Genomic DNA, 22,718 nt, shown 5'->3' on the forward strand with positions numbered 1-22,718 from the left:
CATTCATTGTATACTAGCTACCTCAACTCTGCCCATTCATTGTATACTAGCTACCTCAACTCTGCCCATTCATTGTATACTAGCTACCTCAACTCTGCCCATTCATTGTATACTAGCTACCTCAACTCTGCCCATTCATTGTATACTAGCTACCTCAACTCTGCCCATTCATTGTATACTAGCTACCTCAACTCTGCCCATTCATTGTATACTAGCTACCTCAACTCTGCCCATTCATTGTATACTAGCTACCTCAACTCTGCCCATTCATTGTATACTAGCTACCTCAACTCTGCCCATTCATTGTATACTAGCTACCTCAACTTTGCGCATTCATTGTATACTAGCTACCTCAACTCTGCCCATTCATTGTATACTAGCTACCTCAACTCTGCCCATTCATTGTATACTAGCTACCTCAACTCTGCCCATTCATTGTATACTAGCTACCTCAACTCTGCCCATTCATTGTATACTAGCTACCTCAACTCTGCCCATTCATTGTATACTAGCGACCTCAACTCTGCCCATTCATTGTATACTAGCGACCTCAACTTTGCCCATTCATTGTATACTAGCTGCCTCAACTCTGCCCATTCATTGTATACTAGCTACCTCAACTCTGCCCATTCATTGTATACTAGCTACCTCAACTCTGCCCATTCATTGTATACTAGCTACCTCAACTCTGCCCATTCATTGTATACTAGCGACCTCAACTCTGCCCATTCATTGTATACTAGCTACCTCAACTCTGCCCATTCATTGTATACTAGCGACCTCAACCCTGCCCATTCATTGTATACTAGCGACCTCAACTCTGCCCATTCATTGGGAGTGTCAGGTTAACTGTTTGAACAAACTAATAAACTCTGTGTAAAATATTTGTAAAACTTTGCAGAATATATTTTTTCCATGTATCTACTACGTTGCCATCAGCATGCGTTCACGAAGCCATGAATGGTACGTTTATACCACTGTAGATAAACTGCACTTGGAATCGGGGTTACTGACACGGGGTTTCTTTTTTGCTCTCGGATTTATGCAAATGTCGCTGTCACGTGACAAACCTGGCTGTCAAGCTGACCTGCGTTTATGGAGTTCCTGAGTAAAGGTTTAGGAAACCAACAACTTAACCACCCAGTCAGGAAAGAGAGTTCCGCATCTCCACCACTACATAAAAAAACATACACGGGCTACGATGCGGCCACTTATCCCAAGCTCTCCAGCACCGCTTTGCAACTTGAGAGAGAGAGAGGTTTGCAGCACAACCACATTTAAAATATGTACAGATACAGTAGATAGGTGCGCTTTTTAATTATATTTGGGTTTTGTAAAAAAATAAAGAAGAATATACGATTTGTTAAGGTACTCGTCTCCTGCATGTCCATTGAAAGGTGGATGGGCTTTACTCGTTTGCAATGGCAAGTATTTGACTATACATTCATTTATTGATTAAATATATTATTATTATTATTATTATTATGACGCAATACTAGAATAATGTCAGTCTATTTAAAACCTGAATAAAGCAATAGGAATACGTAGTTGAAGTCTTGTTTATACAGCGCAACAACATTGTTTTGCAGCAGCTCGCCCTGTCTGGTTGTGAATGATGGAGTTTACTTGCAGGAACCCGGCATATGGAGGAATTAGGCCGACTTGACTGAGTGCACGTATGTGTTTTACTTATTGTCTGGTCGCTGAATTCAATTTCACTTCTGTCAAGTCATGGACTTTGTTTAATTATTTTATGCAAACATCGTAAAAAAAGACCGTCAAAGCCCATGGAACGCACAGCACACAGTTGTGGGTGGCAAAACTGAAAAGGACGGGGATCCCATAGCGCAGTGTACAAAACAATATTATGCACTTTTAAAACAGATGGTTGACCATCAATGTTAACAGTGTCTGATTATTGCAGCAGCTCGCAATGCGGCTCCCTGCCATTCAACACTGCGGTGCGGAGGCGAACTGCGCGCCAGTTACCGCTGTCCGAAGGATTTTTGTTTTTTGTTTTTTGGAAAGTCTCGTATAAATGGAGTGCAGCTGTGCGTGGTTGCTTCATTCTCACCTGTCTAATGGCTGTGTGAGATCCTTGCCTGGGTTGGGGTGACTCAGCTGATCGTGTTTGTAATGATCGCGTCTTTGTGTTTTTTACGCAGCGCAGTTGTTTCAGGAGAGCTGTGCCAGCGGACAAGAGGAGGCTCATGCGCGGTACAAACTTTTTGGTAAGTTTTTTTTCCCCCTCTCTCTTTCCATAAAAAAATAGACAAATCTACTAATTGAAAATAATTCACACGACCAGCGGTGGAGTTATAGAAAGGGTCGCGACAGGGTGGCACAATGTGGTGAAGTTAAAGGGACTGTTTTAACACTAACAGGAATATCGTGTTTTATAAGTGTAAGTGACGATGCAGAAACTTTCCTTTCTGGTTGTCTGATGACAACATGCTCGTAGTGACTCTTATTCAGGTCGCCGACTGGGTCTCAGGGCAGAGTCTAGCCTGAACCTGCCCAAGGCTTTTTTCATCCCTTGATGCAGTTGCCTGGGTGGTCAGTGAGATTTACTGTAGCGGGACACGCTTGCTGCTTTGCAAGAATCCGCCAGGTGTATCCCTGGAACTCACGTGGGTTCTAACGTTCTGCTCCTTTTTACAGCAGCATTAATTACCTTGAGCTAAATGGGGTTCCTAGTGGAAAAAGACTGCCTTGCACAGAGGGATAATGGGATCATTTCCAGTCTGAGTTATCTGAAGAGACTGTTCTGTCTGGGCTCACATTGCAGCTAACAGGGTGCATTACTTTCTACATTACTCAGCTCAAGATTCATTCATTACACCTTCAAAGGGGAGTGGAAATCGGAATGTCTTCCCGAATTCCAAATTCTTAATTCCAACGCAGCTCAATAAAATCCTGCCAGGGATCAAACCTCACCACACAGGGCCCTTACAATAACATGGCAACCACATTGGCACTGCAGATCGCAGGACAGGGGAAGGGAGTGGGAGTGGGAGTGGGTGTGGGGGGGAAGGTTAAAAGGTGCAGATATTGGACAGCGGTTAAAGGTGGAAAGATAGTAAAACAAGCACAGCATTCAAAATAAAAATCAGCCTGGGCCAACTAGAGACTTCCCAGTGTTCAATCCTTTAATTACAGGATAAATGTACCTGAAATAGGTAAATCGAAGGAGGTGGTGGGGGGGGGGGGTGTCGCAGCAGTCTTGACGGCCTCTGAACCCCCCCCCCCCCCCCCCCCCCCCCCCCCCCCCTCACTAATCCGAGCCGATATTGTCCAGTCTGCCCTATAATCCAAACAGAGCTACACTGATGTAGTGATTGCCCAGAGCAAACTTCAATGTCATACTGAACTATAGAAAACAACGTCTACTGCAGATTTATTAATGGCATACAGGTATCAAAAACATCCCACTAAAGACCAGGCATCTTCATTCGGGTACAGATGGGTCTCCGTGACTAATGTGAACTGGTCTCAGTGGTTCGGCTCAGCGGAGACTGTACTACAGCATAAACTTGCTCTAGTTTTATTTGTTCCATGGGTCCTTGTAAATTAGCTGATTGCTAATCCCATCTGAAATCCCATTTTCATATTGATGTTCATTCACTGGCTGAGTCCTCCAGCAGCGCACTGTAACCCTGGTCCTGCACTGCTGGTCTTTAGTTTTCAGATATCCCAGGGGGCCGCAGTCATAAAGCTGATCAGAGCTGTCTCCACATCGCCTCTGACTCCGAGGATACAAAGAAAAGAAACTCTGAAGCAGGTCCAGTTTCCAGATCCACTGCAACGCCGCACCATGTTCCTGAAGGACCACAACAGGTAGGTCTTTTAAAGACGCTCTCCTGTGTATTGCAGTGTGTGGAAGGTGCTAGCTGCCGCACTGTTGTGTTTTCGTTCAGATTGCCTGTTGAAACAGGTTCCCCTCTGCTCGGGTTCCTCGCAGGTTTGTCTAAAGAGAGCGGGCTGTGCCTGATCTCTGTCGTCGTGTGGGGCTGAGGACGGGCAGAACACGCATGTCCACTGGGGGATACTACAGGGAGAATGACAGCATTGTTTATCAGCTTCCAAAACATACCAAGGGAAAACAAAGTTATCGGGGTAACTTTTATTAACTATTTTTAAAGTAATTTCAATGAAAAAGAAAGAAAGAGAAAGTTGATGAATCACGACATTTGTCGCAGGTTTTGTGTGTGAATGTTAGCTTTGGCTGTGTGCTTTGGGTGCTGTTCAGTTCGGCTTGGTGTTGTTGCTGAGCCATTAAGAAAGGTAGCACACACATTCATTACATACCAAAGGACTGGAATGTTCAACAGCAGAGACTTCACTATAAGGGCTGGGATAAAGAGTTGAACTGACCTCGTAACGTTTAACTCTTTCCAACAAGCAGCAGCAGCAGCAGCCAGGGGCAGCCCGAACTGACTTCAGATCTAGAAGGAGAACTTGTTCTAAAACAAATTAAAAAAAAAAAAAAAAAAAAAAAAAAGATACGACTGGATGAAGGTCATGAATATAGTTTCAGTTTAGTAAAAATAATTTTAGAAAAATCAACAACAACTTAAAACTACAAGTGTTCCAGATCGCATAAGCCAGTGCCCCAGCATGCTTGTTTTTCAGGGGGAGGCAGGAGAGCATGTTTGGGGTAAGGGGGCGTATACAATCTATACTCAACTCCAGCTCCAGGAACGTTCAGTATCAAGCTGGTATTCATTAAATGAGAGGGGAACACTTGTGTTCTCTCCCTGCCCCCTCCTCAACCCCATCCAGCCTTCTTCACAGCGCCCCACCCCCCTGTGAAAAGCACATGTACTCTGCAGAGCTGCAGCGAAACAGAGCCCTGATTCATTCCCTCCTAATCCACTTAACAGCTTCTGCCTAACTGGCAGCCAGCTCTGGCTGTATAGAAATCCACTCCAGTCAAAACGGATCGGGGATGGCATCCTAGACGTGGCAGGAGAAGAAACAAGCCAGCCGGGCTGCAGTTACTGCACAGGGAAGGTAGAGAGTGGGACAAGTCTGAACAAGAGAAGGGTATCTAGTACAGCTTCTAGAGACGTGCTGAAAGTGTACAGTCAGAGTCAAGCAAGTGTCAGCAGCATCAAATAAAACCTGGTAGGGAGCGTCACTGGCCGCGGTCTTCTCATATTGATACATTTACTTTGTATAATGTGTGTGCAGGGCCGGCCTTAACGTGAAGTGGCCACCTGGGGCCCCCAGCCTTTAGGGGTCCCCACGCTCACCCGGACTGCCGAGAGATTTAGTGTGTTTGTTACATGCACACAACGCTCAGGGCTGCAATTCTGGGGTACCAGCAACATTAAATTCTGGCGCCAGTGGACCTGTTTAATCGTTTTTTTTTTATTCTTTAGCAACCTCAGATGCTAGTTTGCGAGCCTCTTCATTCACAGTGAAAGTTAAAGGGTACATAAGGACCTTTTTTATTTTATTGTGTTACATGTTCCCATGTGTTGCTACAACTGTTTGTGTAAGGTGTGTTTTTTATTTATTTATTTTTGACCACTTTTTTAAAGTTAAATTGCATTCCCTGCCTCAAGATGGCTCCCCATGTACCCACATGGACCTCTCAGAACTACATTTCCCATCATCCTCCCGCTCACTGCTCAATCCAGCTCAGTTACATATGTGAGCAGCAGGATGATGGGAAATATATTTATTAAAACATTATAATCCGGGGAGGGGCAGTTTTAAACACAGTGTTGTGTTGGCATTATAGTCTCATGTGTTTTCACTTGCCGTTTTGTCTCAAAGGCTTTCATTTGATAGAGCTTAACAGTAATGCACAAAGTGAGTCCCACATGTTGTGGCGTTTGAACATTGCAGTTACAGCTACTGATCTGTACAGAAAAAAGCAAACAAACCTCACCTGGCAAAATTAGGAAGTCTGTTGAAAATAACAGAATTAACTATAGCAGTAATCACATTTCAACTTCTCTCTGTTTACAATTAGTTTTATTTACACACATAAAACAAAACATTCAAGCCAAAATTACCAAATTCAGAGGGTAATGGTAAATACTACTAATATAAAATCTGATGCAGCAATATAGAAGCAACAGATTTCATTCTACATTTTCTAGCAACATCTAGACTAGTGTCCCTTCGTGTGTGTGTGGGGGGTGTGTGTGTGTTTTAAAACAATATTATTCATTTTGAATTTCATTTAAAACCTCTGTGTCACCATAACCAGTCTGGGTCATAAAACTTGTTAATTTTAGGAAGACTACTCATTAATGCAGACCTGTCCACTCTCCCATATTTGCCAGGGACTCTCCCGTTTTTTTGGACACTTCTCCCAGTCAACTCCAGGGGCAGATTTTCCCCCGTATTTTGCTCTTCTGTTAAAGGTTTGCTGTCATGAAGGACTTTAATCGTAATGCAGCTTAATTCTTTTAGGAAAAATAATTTCCAAAACTGCCGTTTGAGAGAATGATTTGTAACCCTAATCTAAACTATACCAATAAATGATAGAAATGTACGATTAACGAAGCTGCCACCTTTTGACTAATTTTATGCACGTCCAACCTGTTGTATGGATTTAGCAGACATGGTTTGAAATGCCAAGAAATAAGACACAGATATAGTTAAATTTAAACTGAGCACCGATAATCTTTAACTTTGCCGTAGCACAGTCCCAGGTGCACACAAGGTCATGTTGCTCTCGTTAAAGTCATTATTTTGGATGATGTCATGTTTCGTTTTAACGAGCTGATTAACGCGGCAGTAATGGACAATCTTCTCTCTTAAGGGCTCTCTTTAAGGCAGTCGCTTGGTTAAATGCCGCTTTGAGTAAATGCATTGAAACTATGGAGGAGCAGATTACGGACGCATTGTTTTAGGGACATCAAGGCCCGCTCAAAAAGGACGATTACTGTATTATCCAGAGGCTCACAAGACGTTTGAGTGCGCATTGAGGTGATTGAACTAGTCCGCTGCCTCGGAATCGAAACTGTCCCGTGACGCGCTGGATTTCAGTGAATTCCAAGCACACCACGAACATCCCCGAGCTTTGCAATTGGGTGTCTGCATTACAGGGCCTCGTCATTGCAGCTTAAACCCACTCGTGTGAAAGGAACATAAATGCTGCTTCATTTCCGTAAGGACTCTTGGAGAAAACATGTGTAGTCTTGGGGTAGCAGTGCCGTACCCCGACACTGCCGGCGATGGCACCGCAGTGGGTTTGGAACACATCCCTCACACTGGCACGCTGGCACGGCCGTGTTTACCAGCACGCGGGGGTCCAATGGAATGTTACAATATGAACATGCCCGTATGCTACCCACATATCATCTGAAGTGGTCATCTTTGCAATTACTCCTATGTTGTCTGTTTAAGTCTGTGTTTATTTTCAGAGTCGGCACATTTGAATACAGATAATAGAGAGCGCTTGGTATTGGGTGTGCCGGCAATTTCAATACAGAATAGTGGGGATATTACAGACCATTTCAATGCAGACAACGCAACGCTATACTAGGTATTAAAGCCATCAAGTTAAATAGCGGCAATCCAATACAGGCAGCTTTCCAGCAGGCGATGTGTCTTGACACTGGATAATTAGTGTCCTTAATGAACCAGGAGAACATTGGCTGAGTGGTCTGCTCTGTTGCATCTTATGCTTTTAAGGCAAGCCAACAGCATTTTAGTCTCAAATTGTGGCTTTTGTGTCACTGTGTGCTGTCCTTTAGAATAGCCCATATCACATTGAATCTGCTGCTCATAAAACATTGGTCAATATAGAAGCACCTGTCACCTGATTGCTCTCAACTAGCCCCCCCCCCCCCATCGGAGACACGGGGAGATGCATCTTCTGCATGCTGCATTATATGTTTGATAGCAAATGAATCGATCGAGTGAACATGTTGCCTCAAGTCTCTGAATTATAAGCTAAAAGAGTTACCAGGGCGGATTGTGTCTTCGCATTCTGGTTTAGACTTTGATCATTCAAAAAACATAAAAAAAAAAAAAAAAAAAAAAAAAAAGTGTAATATATAACTTCTAGCTTGCGTACAGAAATGTGTTTTGATCATCACTTTATAGGTTGAGCATTGCCAGCGGTTAAAGCAGTGACCGGACTGGCATGCAAGTCTCACTCCATATTCCTGGCAAACACACTGTAATAAACACCGGGTTCGTTTGGGGTTATAAGTCTTGGCATGAGGTGAGTCGGGACACTTAATACAGGAGAGGCACCTCTCTGGTGGACGACAGTAGCAATTGCAACATTGCTTTATTAATGTCTTTTGTTTAAGCATTTTAGGAGCAAATAATATTAATATATTGATGTAATCTATATTTAAATAACAATCAAGTTAATTGATATGATATAGACAACGGATTCACTTAAACTAAACTCAGAGGCTTAAGCCCCTAAATTCATTGCTAAATTGATTAGCTTCATTAGTACTTGAAAGGGGAGCACTAGCAAGCAGGAACTTAGTATTGAAAACACTGTGTATATTTGAATAGAAGCCTTTAGCGAGTATAACCTGTGCCAATATGAGTGGTTATTTGGCAGCTCTGTTCTACAAACAGCATTATATACAAATGACACTAGATAAAGAACAAGGTGTGAGTTCCCTCAGTACAGCAGGGTGTTCTCCTTGCTTCTGCACAGACCAAGCCTGTCTCTGCACAATGCACGTACCCTGAGAAAGAATGACATTGTTGTGATGGGAAATCCACCAGTAATCCCGACTCCTTGCTGTTTTGAAAACATGTAACAAGGCTGCTTTTAAAAAGAGATTAAACCAGTAAGACAGAGAGCATCGCAGAAGGGGGTGACTGGGTTTGTAAGGCACAGTCGCGATGATATCCAGTAGGGGTGATTGGGTTGATAAGGCACAGTTGCGGTGGTGTCCTGTGCTGTGTGTTCGAAGCTCGCTGGGTTCTCACACTGTGCCTTGCTTGGTTTGCTGTAGCGAAGGGAAGCAGAACAAGATGGTTTTGTGTGAGACGAAGATGAAGGTGCTTCGCTGTGTGGACCCCCCGGATGGAGGCTGGGGCTGGATGATCGTGGTGCACTGCTTTCTGGTAAGTTTGCTTCTACCATGGGGTTGTGGAAGGACAGGGTCAAGCTAGTTACACACTGAGGCAGGGCTGGGAACTCATGATTTTAAAACATGGTTTTTGCACAGCACACCTGTACACCCTCTAACCTGCTAACACTAGGATGAGTGTAGCCAGCAGCTCCAGAGATTCAGATCAGTTTCCAGGGTCCAGGCCAGACAGCTGGAGGTCCAGGTTGTAAAGGCTATAGTCCAGGTGTGCTAGACTTCCCTAATAAATACTGCGAGCCCTATTCAAAAAACTTTAACTTGAGTTTTTTAAAGATATTATTTTTTTTTTTTTTTTTGTTGATGACAAAAATAAAGTTTCATATTCACGAAGTTGTTCTGCTGTTAAAGAAAGCTATTCCAGTCTAGAAAAGTTTAATGAATACCAAACTTCATTTAATCCATTATGACTACCTGTTATACAGTGTGCATTTATGGCTGTGGTTCATTTAGGCTTTGTAGTTTAATGTAAAAGTGGCTTGTTTAAAACAATAATACATAAATTGGGTAACATGGCAGAAAAAAACCCTTTAAACAGGAACCACTGGCTGTGCCCTGGTCTTACCTCTTCCAGACAGACAAGGTGCTGGCTGTGTGGGAGCCCCCCTTGCCCTCTCTCTCTCTCTCTCTATCTTGTTCTTGAGTCTGTGACGGCTGTGTGGGAGCCCGTCTTGCCTGCTATATGTCATTCGAGGTGGTTTGCTGCTCTGCAGGTCAATGTTCTGGTGATGGGCAGTCTGAAGTCCTTTGGGATCTTCTTCGTGGCGTTCCAGGACGCGTTTGGGGGCTCCTCCGAGCAGATCAGCTGGGTCGGCTCCATCATGTCCTGCCTGCGCCTCTCCGCCGGTGAGTCAATCACCAGACCGTCTTCAACCCCACCTACCGGTTCACTGAACTGAAACATGGAGCCGTCTTCAAGTGCAAAGGACTGTGTTTCCCATGCTGGTGGCAGTCCCTTCGCTCTCATTTCAGCTGCACACTCCTGCTGCAGTCCCAGTATTCTCTGCTCCATGTCCAAGCCTGCTCTAGTATCGCTCTTCCTCTGTTCTTGCTCCTCTTCAGGACCTCTTGCCTCGGTGGCTTGTGGGAAGCTGGGGTACCGCTGGGCCTCAATCGTGGGGGCTCTCCTGGTCAGTACCGGTTTCCTCCTGAGCCTCCTGGCTACCAGCATTGTGTTCCTCTGCGTCAGCATGGGGGTTATAGTAGGTAAGTATGGTAACAGACGTCAGTTCAGTTTTCTGCTGAAACGAATGGTCCGCATAGAAAAACTAGGTTTTCCAATCTTAGCATATGAAACTATCCTCATACTGTTTTCTACTACTGGATATGATAGCCTTTTTAGGCTGGTTTCACAGTTCCCCGTTATCGCTAACCTCGGACCAACTGATGTTATTTTAGGTAAAGCAGCCCAAGGCTGTGAAACCAGCAAGTAGTCTGCATTTACTGAGGTTACAGACCTAGCATGAAAAACAAAGAAGCCTGAAACCGTTATTTCTGAGGAAGAGCACCCAGGTCAGTGAAGCATGCTGAGTGAGGGTGGTAAAGAACAGGAGGAACGGGTATCGCTTTGGAACAGCTTGTCAGAATTGCAGTGTAGGTCAGCTCTGACATGAAGCTTTCTGTAGTTTGGTTTTGACTTCTTTAAAAAGGCACGACCGTAGCGCTGTAATAAACAAGACAGACAGGACTCCTTTAAGAGAATCCTTTGGAAATATTTGCTGCAAGGATGACTCTTTCATGCTTGCCCTGTCGCCCCTCCCTTTGTTTATCCCTCAGGCATCGGCTTCTCTTTCTTGTATCAGGCCTCCTCTGTCATGACGGCGCGGTACTTCAAAAAGAGGCTGGCGACGGCCTATGCTATCGGCCGCTCTGGAATGGGCCTGACCTTTGCCCTGGCACCGTTCACCCAGCTGCTTTTGGAGCAGTACGGCTGGCAAGGTAAGGGGCAAAGCGCGCCACAGTGAAACTGCCCAAGTTGTTTCCAAGATGTAGCCTTCAATACCAGTCAGGTGTCAGTATCACAAAAATGAGTTGTACCACACAATGATGTCACTGCCTGGTGATGATGACGTACCCCCATATATTGCAGTGACATCACTGTTTGATGCAACTGGGTCCATGATGTCACCAAATTTCAGACAGACTGTCTTGTTTCAATTGGATAAACAATCTGTAGCTAAAAGGCAGTTGCAAATAGTACAGAAAAAGAGGGTGGGTCTAGTTCTAACCCTCATGAACTGAGGTGGACTTGTACTGAAATGGTGCTAAAGGATCTTCAGGATCCACCACAAGCTGACAAACAGAGCCTTATTTCAACAGCGCCTGTGGGGTTTGAGGCAGAGCCAAGTTCACAGAAAAACAAACCGCCCTGCCCCAAGGAAGACAGTGTCCTGGGTGGGGCTGGCTGTGGAATTAATCACATTGCTGTCTGCTGCGATTCAGTATCAGTATCAGGTGGCTTGACATCCCCGTCATCAAGAAGAATATCAAAAGCATGGTTACGGTCCTGCTTTCCAGGGCTGAATTCCTTCTCGTGTGCTTCTCTGCACTGTTTCATACGCTGATATTGCTTCAGTAAGAGGCCCAGCTTTCCAATGTGTTGTTCAGATTGAGGCCATGCCAAATTTAAATAAATTCAGGTTCCATATAACCCATTTTGCTGGAACTAAGCCCGTTAAGTATTTTATTCTAAAACGCATATTATAGCGTGGGCTTAATCCGACTGTTCAAATATGGGCAAAGGGCATTATATTTAAGATTTCTGCTGTCTTTTCCACTGATCTGGCGAATAACTATTGTATTTTTTTATTTTTTTTATTGTTATTTTCAGGAGCGTTGCTGATCCTGAGTGCTCTCATGCTCAACCTAGTTGCCACGGCGATGCTGCTGCGGCCAATCAATCTCAAGGGGAGTGAACCCTGGAGCCCACCTCCCCCGTCTATTCAGAAAGACATTCCCTGTGAATACAAGGGACTGGTCAAAGATCAGGTCCACTTTCAGAACTGCCTCAACAGGGGCGGCGTTGTAAAGAATGGCAGCGCCTCCCACAGTACCACCTCGGGGACCAGCTGGGTCGTCCCTGCCACGGAAAAGCCTGGGGACCCCGAACTCCCCCGGACCCCAACGCTGAGCCCGAGTGGCAGCCCTGGGCAGGACGAGAACGTCAGCAATAACAATTGCAAGGCTGAAAAGAGAGACCTCGCTTCAGAAGAGAGCCAGGTGTTCCTGGGGCAGAATGCCAACGGGTTCCTGGCTGGGAACGCAAACCCACAGCATCCTACGCAAGCTAGCAAGATCTTAGACTTCTCCCTGCTGAAGGACCCCTTCTTCTGCATCTACACCTGGTCTGTGGTGTTCAGCCAGCTTGCCTACTTCATCCCCTACTTCCACCTCTCTGCCAGGGCTGAGACTCTCGATATTGACCCCATGGACGCCTCCTTCATCATCTCAGTGGCGGGTGAGTGAAGTGGAAAGGAGTTCCTTACCACTCTCCTAACGGAAATGCCTTTACCACTGTGCCAAAGAGCCGTACCAGTAGACTTTAAGTCGCAAGTGTGTTGGTTTTGGTTTTGGAGAGCCGCTACGCATAGATAGCCTCTTTCAACTCAACACAATCCCCCAGCCAGTGTCTGTTTCCCTGCTTTAAGCTCTGTGTTGATGAGCTGCAGTAAGGTAGATGCGTTGCTTGCCTATTCAAATGAACTGCGATTCATTGTTGTAAAGTGCTTCTGACAGCAAGGGGATCCCAGGTTGATTCAATTCAGGAACTGTCTTTTAACGATTGTATAGTAATCTTGTAACTAGTTTTTACAGGGAGGTTCGTTGAAAACACTGAGATGTTGGCACCTTGTCGGAACCTTTCTGCTTGGTATAATAGCTATTCACATTGAATTAGGGGGGCAGGGCACCATAAAGAACCTGTCCAGAAGAATGCCCATATCGGTTACCCTCTCAATCGGGCAAGCTCTTCTCAAGGTATAGCCAAGTACACATGTGACATCCCTGAGGACGCTCTCCGCTGTATAACATTTCAATTAAATCCAACAGCCTGTTCTTGTCAATAAAATGCATGAATTTCTGAGTCTCTGCATGCCTGCAGCGGTGTAGCGTAGTTCCAAGTTAGAAACAGCTCTGTGGGTCGAGATTGGCTTCAATCAATGCCACTGGCTTCTGCCAGTGCTTATACCAGGCATGATTGTGCCTTGCCTTGCCTGTGCCTTGCCATGGTTTTACAGTGCTGCAGTGGCCCCCAGCCTACGAGCTGGGCAATGGAAGCAACAGGAAAAATGTTCAAAACAAAAATGCTAAATGTGAAATGAGCAATACTGATAATAATTACTATAGTGCAGGCCTGACATTTAAAGAAAAAAAAAAAGCGCTTATGAGACTGTTCCACATGGGGAACAAAAGATGGGCATTGGTGCACTTTGCTTTGCTGTTCCCATAATGTTTCTACATGCAGCACTAATCCATTGTTGAAGATTGCCGCTATGGAGATGGGAGACAAAACTGTGCCCAAGCATGTGAGGTGGTTAATATTTCATGCACAGCTGCCCAGTGCAATGTGCCCTTTGCCAGCTGTGCTGATAGAGTTTAAAGACAAGTGCCGTCCAACTGGCATGAAAGGGCCAGCCCTGTGGGGTCCTGTCATACAGCACAGGCTAGGAGGGGGAGGCTGGCTATCCTGAGAAGCCGGTGAGCCCAGGGCTGGGAGGTGTTCACAATGAGCTGTCTGTGTGCAAGAGAGAGCGTTTTAGTAAGCAGGGGGCTCCGCGCTCCCACCAGCTCGCTCTCTGACTCAAAGGGCTGCTTTCAGCCCTCGCTGCCAGGCAGAGAGGTTTGTAAACAGTCTATAGCTTTGGGCACTGCTGACTCCCTTCCAGGGTTGCTAGGCAACCGCTTCGGAGCGCCTCTGCTCACACGGGCACAGGGAGTCTGGAGGTTAGTAAACTGACTGGGAATATGGAGAGAAGCAGCATTGCCAGTATACTGAGAATGAGGTGGGAAAAACCTGTAGAACTTTATGTAATGACCCTGCTTTTTTTTTTTTTTTTTTTTTTTTTGATTACCTACTCAACAAAGTCCAGTCATAAAGCTGAACTAGGCAAGGCATATACAGCAGTCAAACCATACAGGACTGTCTATAAACCCATGCAGTTCAAACACTGCCCCTCTTGCACCACTCTCAACTTGAATTGCATTGTCTTCACTGAATTAACAGGAGGCAGTATTAGTGAGATCAATTCAGTGGAACCCCTGCTTCTCCTCTCCGCCAGCCCAATTAACCCTTTAAGGCATGTGTGTGTCCCACTAATACAAGGATGTGAACTTATTTATTTTTTGCAATAAGGTGCACGAAACAGGGTTTGACTGATCAGGTTGGATCCAAATGGTCACTTCTTGTGATGCTTGAGTCGCTCTCAAATGTATTCTAACACTGTGAGAACAGCAGGTTCTCAATTCTTTCCGTACCATAACGGGGTTAAGGTGCAAACTGCACTGGATCAGCAGCTAGCTAAGCAGCTCCACTGTCGGTGCCAGGGTCCGACACATTCACTTCCCTGACACTCTATCCTATTGGAAACAATCCTACTGGGAGTGGATTAGGTGAAGGATTGCCTGAAGCTGCAGTGTGGAAGCCCATCTGCATTATTGAAAACCCCAAGTTCTCTCCATTGGCCCCGTCTCGCTGGCATTGCAACAGCACAGTCGAGTCTGTAACATTTACTTGGACCGTTTTAATTAAAGGCAAAAGAGAGCAGAGGGCACAGATTCAGTTTGGCAAGTAAATAGCAAATCCATTCCTCTCTGGATCTCTACATTGGAGTAAATAGCAAACCTATTCAAGCTGGACATAAACATCACATTAGGGTTTTGAAGGACAAAATACCTGTGGCTAATACAATTTTAGTAATTAACTAGCGCAGTCTATTTTAATATCAATGGATCCCTAATACCTCATAACCCAGCTCTGTGTTGAACCCTTTATTTTAGTGATGTGGGGAGTCAAATAAACCCTCCATCTCCAGTTAGACAGTTTGCAGCAGTGAAAGTTTCGGAGGAAGAGCACAGAGGCTCCAGCAGTGTGGTTTTGAAAGTGTGTTCAATTCCTCCCGTTGTGTCCAGTGTTTCTGGCCCGTACTGCTGCCTCTTATTTTAAAGGTGCAGCATCCATCCAGCCAGGCAGGTTTCAAACCTTAGTTCTCCAAATTGCCTCTGATGCTGCTCTGGCCTGTCTTGAGCAGAGCTGGTGGTTAGGGCGGGTTTTCAAGCCCTGCGCTAGACGTTCCACTGCTGCTGCTCTTCAGTCCACCCTGAGTGGCTGGGAGAAGTTCAGCAGTTGACTGTGGAATTCTCTCTTCCAGGTATCACCGAGACCGTCTCCCAGCTTGTGTCCGGATGGATGACCGATCGGAACGTGGTCCACAAGTACCATTACCACAAGGCCTACCTTATCCTCTGTGGCCTGGTCAACCTGCTGTCGCCACTGGCAACCAGCTACAGCCAGCTCATGGTCTACGCTGTCTTCTACGCCATCTTCTGTGGGGGCTACATGGCCCTGCTGCTTCCGGTCCTGGTGAGCTCTGCCCGGCTATTAACCCACTGTGACCTGCGGTTAGACTGCCGTTTATTTGTGATATTCAACCTGGACTCCAGGTTTAACAGCTAAAATGAAATGATGAATGACATTATGACTGGCTGGAGGTGTGATTTGGTCGAGCTAAACAATTTGGAACAAGTGAGATTGTTCGTTTCCCCCGGATCGCACTTCTTCATGAATCTGCAGTGTCACGTATTTGATCGGTCTGTTTATTTATTTGTTTTAAATAGAAAGTGAAGCAGCTTCAAGTACAGCTTGTTCATAAGCAGTTCCTGTCAGGCAGTAACAACGTCATGTCAGGAGGCTGCAAGGGTGAACCGGCTCTCTCCTTGCCTATTTCTATCTTTCTGCAAAAAAAATTCCATTCGCATATCAGCGGATCTATGTATGGCTCTCTAGCTGTCTATATCTGTAATTGTGAATATATGTGTCTTTGGGTGTGTGCGTTGGGTATCTCTGTCAGGGCCCTGTAACAGGACTCTGTGAAGGGAACAGTGTCTCGCTGTTGGAAGCTCAGCTGTCTGAACATGCAGTCCAGACGTGGGGCGGTCTTGATGTTTTATATGTCACTAAAGCCGTCTCAGTGTCCCACTATAAACTCCCTGTCTCTTTAGCCCTGTGCTCCTCCAGCAGAGTTGTATAAGGACTTGTCTGATCACTCCACTGACGGAGGCTGGCTGCTGTAGCTCAGCTGACAGGGCGTTGCTTTCCAACCCTAGAAACTCAGGTCCCACCCACTTTTATATCTGCCTTGTGTCACGCACCTGCTCAGCAGATCCTCGAGGCTCTCGAGCAATTTTCACGAAGCGCCTCGATTCAGAATTGGGCTTTGCTGTGCGGCCACGAGCAAAGACATCACCCCCCGGTGGTTGAAAGAGGTCATTTAATATCTGGATTTGTTTGTATAGGAACATGTTCTCTGCAGGACAGGCTGTTCGTGCTGACAAAAGCAGGCTTTCACTTCAAAGGGCAGGAGAGTGCAGAAAAAGCATTAATCAAAGCTCTGGATAATTCAGCAACAGCTAACAAAACACACTGGGTCCTGTTTTGAAGAACAAAAGTTGAGAACATTGTAAAAAAAGAAATAACGGCATCAAACAGTGAAAGCCTATTCGTGAGTCATTGTCCTCCAATAGGATATAGTGAGCCTGACCCTGACACACTCCGCATAGTGTAAACTGCTTTGAGCTGAAGATTCATTTCCAGTCAACTGGATTGAGTCGATAGGCTCACATTTTCCTGTAGGAAGCAGGTGCTCTTTCCTGTGAAGGTGAATTGGATTTTTATTTGCTTGCTCATTGCAGAGACTTCAATGCTACACTTCTAGTCAGCTTCAAGAGGTTACATGACAGAAAGCACTTGACATGGAAACATGTCAGTCATAGGAAAATAAGATAGTAATGAAAGACACCTTTAACTTAATATGCGCATCTTCATTGAAAATAGAAAATGTCAGCTCTACAAAGTGACAGTGATACATACCAAAATAATTGAGGGTGCTGCTGCAGAGTGGTGGTGTGACCAGCAGGGTGCGTGTTTGTGCTCCGTGCAGGTGGACCTGGTTGGGGTGCACCGGATTGCCAGCTCGATGGGGTTCTCCATGTTCTTTGTGGGGCTCGGCTGTCTCACAGGACCCCCCACTGCAGGTGAGTGGAGCTCCGTGACCCCGGGGTCGTGGTAGCGGAGTTAGGTTTCCATCTCCTCCCCTAAAATACTTTGCTCTTCAGTCTGTCTGTGTACAGCATGTAACTCGTCCATATCTAATGAACACTCGGGGCTAAACTAAAAGCACTTCAAGAAAGTGTACCACTAGAACTACAGCTCTGGCCAACACTTTCACCCCCTAGAATTATATCATCTTGCTGCATAAAGTCAAATGAAACCCGCTGAATAATAACACTGAATTACACACCACTTTGTAGATTTCCATATACGAAAAACTGCCAAAAAGGGGACATTTTGAAATTGTACAATACTGTACTATTTCTACTGTTCGGTAGACTTTTGCTGTATCATTTTTTAATGTCTGATTACATGATGTTAAAAGAGCTAAATTATGTTCTTTAAGTTTTTTTTTTTAATGTCTCAACCCTAAAACTGTAGGTGATGCAAAACATTTGGCCGTAGCTATTATTAAACGTCTTTAATTGAATATGTAATGTAATATAAATTGACCATGTCAACAACCTATATTTGACCTGCAGGAATTTCATACTCCCCATCTGCCTGCGTACATGCCAAATGTGGATACAATCCAAGCCAGCATGCTGAACGCTTCCTGGAAATAACTGTGGATGTGTTTCGATGCTGTGTTCATATGAGATTGAAAATCAAAGCCTCTCTGCTTGCCTGCAGGGCTTGTTAAAGGAACACATTCCCAGCTTGTAAAGAGCTGTTACTGTGCCACAGGCTCAGAGCTAATAAAACACAGCCGTGACGGGGGTCTATGTCAATAATAGCTCTGCCTCTAGCATGAAGCAGTCTGTAGGCATCCGGCCCCCTCTACAGCTATGGCCAAAAGCAGAGAACTACAAAGCGGAGCGTAATTCAATATGTTAACATCACGTTATCCATCAGGTTTCATTCGACTTTACGAAGCACATTGAGTTAATTTTACAGGGTGATGCAAAACCTTTGACCGTAGCTGTAGCAGTTATGATAATGCACAGGTAAAAATGTCATTCCTTCTTGCAATACAGTAAGCTGTTAAGGTTTCAATTGTTCTGCTGCATGTGTTTTAACACACTGTGCCCAGGGGACCTTATTTGTTTGCAACTGGCAGAGACCGATCCATGTGCAGATTTGAGTTCCACCCCAGCACCTTATCTGGGAATCAATGAAACGTTTCAGATGTAACTTAATTTAGAGTTTTTTTTTTTTCTTGCTGTTTTAAAAATAGCATGTCTACAGGAGCACATTTCTTCAACATTTTCCCCTGTCAAGTCATCATGTGCTCAGAATACCATATGGGCTGACGAATCTATTTGTGTGTGCATGCTTGGACCTTAATGTAATTAACTCATTTTGCAAGGTAAAGTCAAATGAAACCTGCTGAATAATGTTACGTTAACATATTGAATTACACACCGCTTTGTAGTTCTGGATATACTTAATGAAAACCTGACACATTAAAAAAACGTGACATTTCCCATTCTAACATGAAATGCTGTACTATGTCTTTTTTAAAGCCTGTGGTTTGTGTTCTGTTTTAGGCTGGCTGTATGATTACACACAGACCTATGACTGTTCCTTCTACCTGGCGGGTGCCTGCTACCTTCTCTCCTCTATCTCCCTCTTCTTGGAGCCACTGGCACGGAGGTGGAAAGCCAAGAGAGAAGCAGAGGGTGTGGCCGGGGAAACAGACTGCAAGACTAACGGCAGTTTATTCTCAGAGGCTGCGCACAATGGACTGGCACGGCCCTAGCAAACAGAGAGACTGAACTCTTTGGAGAACCAAGGGAGAGAGTGACCTGCCGAATAGACCCAGTGGGAACTGGCCTAAACCAAGGGATTTGGTGCAACGATTAGGCCAACTAAAAGCGGTCTTTCTTTCACCCTTGCTGCATCACTGCGTTCTTCAAAAATTTGTAATGCAAGAACAACATCTTTTACAGCAAAAAATGAATTCTGTTTTGCTGTAATACGTCATTGTTTGCTATAATCCAAGTTTGAGCCAAATGCACACTTTTTTTAAAAAAATGTTTTATTGCACAACTTTTTAAACGCTAATGTTTGTGTTTTGGGCTCAAGGGCAACTTGCTTCTACTTTGCTCTGAATGAGTTGTGCTCAAAGTCGTTAGCGTTTCAGTGCTACATGCTGTGATAGTGACATTGGTATAGGGTTAGAAAGTGCCTTAATGAAAGCCGGGGGATGATTTTATGAAGCATTTTCAGCATCAGCATGTGGATTGTATATCTATGTCTGAAATGCTCAAAGTTGTACAGCACTAACACAAGATTCACCATCAACACACACTGTGATACACTGATCATTTGAACATGTGACAGGCTGCTGTTCCTTGCTGTTTCTATAGTTTCTTCATGGGACGAGGGCTCTATTTTGCTGCACAAGCAGCGCAGCGCACATTCGGAACTGGAGCTTATTATGGGAAGGGAAAGGAAACTGGTTTATAGAATGGGTAGGAATTGCCACAGAAACAATAATCTCTAACTAGACTTGCTTCTTGAACTTGGGTCTGAACCCTACTTTCAGGATTCGAATGCCCTATTTTTTACTTTGCAAATGCAAATTGATAATTCCCATTCAAAATCCAAGAACCAAACGATCTTTGGTCCAGCAGAAGGGTGCCAGTGATGATGTAGTAATGGTATATACACTCACACATACTACTACTGTGTGTGTGTAAGAGACCAACAACTGTATAATTCTTACCAATGATTCTTTGCAAGATGTATTTCATGGTTATATATTTTGTTATACTGGAAGTCTGGTACTAACGACAGTATATACACGTCTCCGAATGATTACAGGATATTCCTAAATGTGTTAGAACGCACTGTGCTCTCGCACTACATAGACCCGCGGGGGATGGACGAGAGGACCCACCCCTTTCCCAGCAATCACTAATATTTGCACTTGATATCTATTTTGCATTAACTCTAGATGGGGGTGTTATTCTAGTATAGGATTTGTAATGATTGTGCACAGAACATTTTGTTGGAGCTGCGCCATGGACTGGAAAGCCATTGGTGGACGAGCCCTCTGTAGCGTCGACTACAGCTGAAGCTGCAAATTGCTGGGTGCCGTTTCAAACGTGCAGTTGCTGGCTTATTTTAGAATGTTTTGGGTCTACTTTTGTGTTGTGAGTTTATGTAAAAAAAAAAAACACAAATAAAGTACCTCCAGCTGCATGTTTGCAGCCTATGAAGGCCAGTGTAGTAATAGTTTTGTAAGTTGCAGACCAAGCCATCCCTTAGTTTGATCTGCCCTCTACTGGTGAACTGTAACAACTTTAAGAGACAGCCATACTCAATCACAATCTTCTGGCCATTATATATATATAAGTTGTGCATGCTGATGCGCTGGGGAGACCATATCAAGGCTGATCCTCAGAGCCAGCATTGCATGATAATATAAGTTTATATAAAATAATGTTAATTAGAATTAATATAGATTTAAAGATATAAGTAAAAGTGATGTCACATATAGAACACCATTACATCATGTAAGAATAAATCATGGATTTGAATATAAACAATAACAAATAGTTGTCATGCCGTCAAACGCCTATAAATACCTCCAATGTTTTGATTCAAACACAGGCTCCCTTACAATGTAACTTGTGCATTCTATAATATTGCAAAAACAAACTGTTCTCTAATGTGTAATTTTTTTTCAAATGTTAATAATGGTCACTAGGTAAACAGTCAGCCCTAATTTGATCTGCCACTTAGGTAACCAACTGAAATTGCCATTTGTCTACAAGGGGTGTTTTGTATTATTTTTTTTATCTTGGGAAGTAAACACAGGACTTGTTCAATGTGGTCACTATACTGGAGATGGTCCTGCATACAGGGTTTCAATGTGGTCGCTATACTGGAGATGGTCCTGAATACAGGGTTTCAATGTGGTCGCTATACTGGAGATGGTCCTGAATACAGGGTTTCAGTGTGGTCGCTATACTGGAGATGGTCCTGAATACAGGGTTTCAGTGTGGTCGCTATACTGGAGATGGTCCTGAATACAGGGTTTCAGTGTGGTCGCTATACTGGAGATGGTCCTGAATACAGGGTTTCAATGTGGTCGCTATACTGGAGATGGTCCTGAATACAGGATTTCAGTGTGGTCGCTATACTGGAGATGGTCCTGAATACAGGGTTTCAGTGTGGTCGCTATACTGGAGATGGTCCTGAATACAGGGTTTCAGTGTGGTCGCTATACTGGAGATGGTCCTGAATACAGGGTTTCAGTGTGGTCGCTATACTGGAGATGGTCCTGAATATAGGGTTTCAATGTTGTCGCTATACTGGAGATGGTCTTGAATACAGGGTTTCAATGTGGTCAACCTGGCGTTCACAGCGCTGGAAATTAAGGGAATGCCAAGGAAACAATAAAAATGTAGAAAATTATTGTTTTGTCCTTTCCTGCTGGTGGCTCCTTTGTCCTTTTCAGGAGACTGCAGAAGGCTGCTAAGTATGCCAGAGTCGTCGATCATTTATTTTAGTAATAAACCTGAAGAGCCTTTATTCGACAACGTAATGACAAAACAGACAATTATTTTGTACAAAACACTTTATTAAATATTAAAGAGTCAATCGGATAAATTCAACTTCCTTTGTAACTAAAACGTCACTATTTAACACTTTCATACAAAGAATAGAACAAAAATGGATATTGCCATCTACAAATACAACAGAAAGTGACACCAGACTGTGTCCATCGCACCTCGGGTTCAGGAAACCCAGGGATTAAAACACAGAGAGCCTGTACTCACCCAACTCTCTCAATGATGCAGTCAGGGTATCTGGAAGACCAGTCCAGCGCAGTTAAGACCTTGGAGAAAACAAACAAACATTTGCTATAGTGTGCAAAAATCCAAACGTGAATGCACTGCTGTGATAACCTCAAGCACACGGAGACCAGCAGAACTCTGCAGTCGGGGGCAGCAAACTGTAAAAACAGAAGGCATTGTAATACAAAAGTATGCATGTAGAGAACCACTCACCCAACTCTGATGAAACGTGGTGTGTATATTACTAACCTTTGCTCTCAGTTGCTCTGCAAGCCTTTGAAAGATGAATGACTTGCAGCCACACCCCGTGAAACACGAGGGCAGCCTTGCTTGTTTGCTTTAAGCTATTCTGGGTTCCGTTTCCCATTCCCTGCCACTCACCTGGGCATCCTACCAGCACTATACCAACTACTCTACATGGGCTCCCAGTGAAGGATCATTACTCAAATATCCTGTGAGACACCCCCCAAGGGAAACCTCTTTAAAAATCATCAAAAGCTGCCTGTGTTTGGCTAGATGCCCTTGGCTAGATGCCCTAGGCTTTATCTTCTTCTCCAC

At 44.4% G+C, this 22,718-nt stretch overlaps 1 protein-coding gene across 2 annotated transcripts; it reads left to right on the forward strand.

Annotated features, from left to right (window-relative positions):
• Window positions 1–1,298: 1,298 nt before the first annotated feature.
• Window positions 1,299–20,576, forward strand: LOC121299783 (monocarboxylate transporter 5-like). 2 transcript variants are annotated; one of them, XM_041227842.1, is made up of 11 exons: window positions 1,299–1,424; window positions 2,166–2,231; window positions 3,682–3,837; window positions 8,952–9,063; window positions 9,800–9,932; window positions 10,149–10,292; window positions 10,863–11,024; window positions 11,917–12,543; window positions 15,452–15,663; window positions 17,240–17,333; window positions 18,900–20,576. In XM_041227842.1, exons 1-11 carry the CDS (start codon window positions 1,384–1,386, stop codon window positions 19,109–19,111), a joined length of 1,959 nt encoding a protein of 652 aa, XP_041083776.1. In that variant the 5' UTR covers window positions 1,299–1,383; the 3' UTR covers window positions 19,112–20,576. The 2 variants fall into 2 exon arrangements, with proteins under 2 accessions (XP_041083776.1, XP_041083777.1); XM_041227843.1 differs by lacking the exons at window positions 1,299–1,424; window positions 2,166–2,231 and adding an exon at window positions 3,962–4,116 and having other exon boundaries at window positions 3,750–3,837.
• Window positions 20,577–22,718: the final 2,142 nt, after the last annotated feature.

Source organism: Polyodon spathula, chromosome 25 (genome assembly GCF_017654505.1).
Source record: "Polyodon spathula isolate WHYD16114869_AA chromosome 25, ASM1765450v1, whole genome shotgun sequence".
Taxonomy (NCBI): domain Eukaryota; kingdom Metazoa; phylum Chordata; class Actinopteri; order Acipenseriformes; family Polyodontidae; genus Polyodon; species Polyodon spathula.

What these genes read in the sequence shown, in the direction of transcription:
- LOC121299783 (XM_041227842.1), top strand. Translation starts at nt 1,384, where the DNA reads ATGTCCATTGAAAGGTGGATGGGCTTTACTCGTTTGCAATG. An exon ending in TCGTGGTGCACTGCTTTCTG is followed by an intron (nt 9,064 to 9,799) that starts GTAAGTTTGCTT and finishes GCTGCTCTGCAG; the next exon opens with GTCAATGTTCTGGTGATGGG. An exon ending in CACAGGACCCCCCACTGCAG is followed by an intron (nt 17,334 to 18,899) that starts GTGAGTGGAGCT and finishes GTTCTGTTTTAG; the next exon opens with GCTGGCTGTATGATTACACA.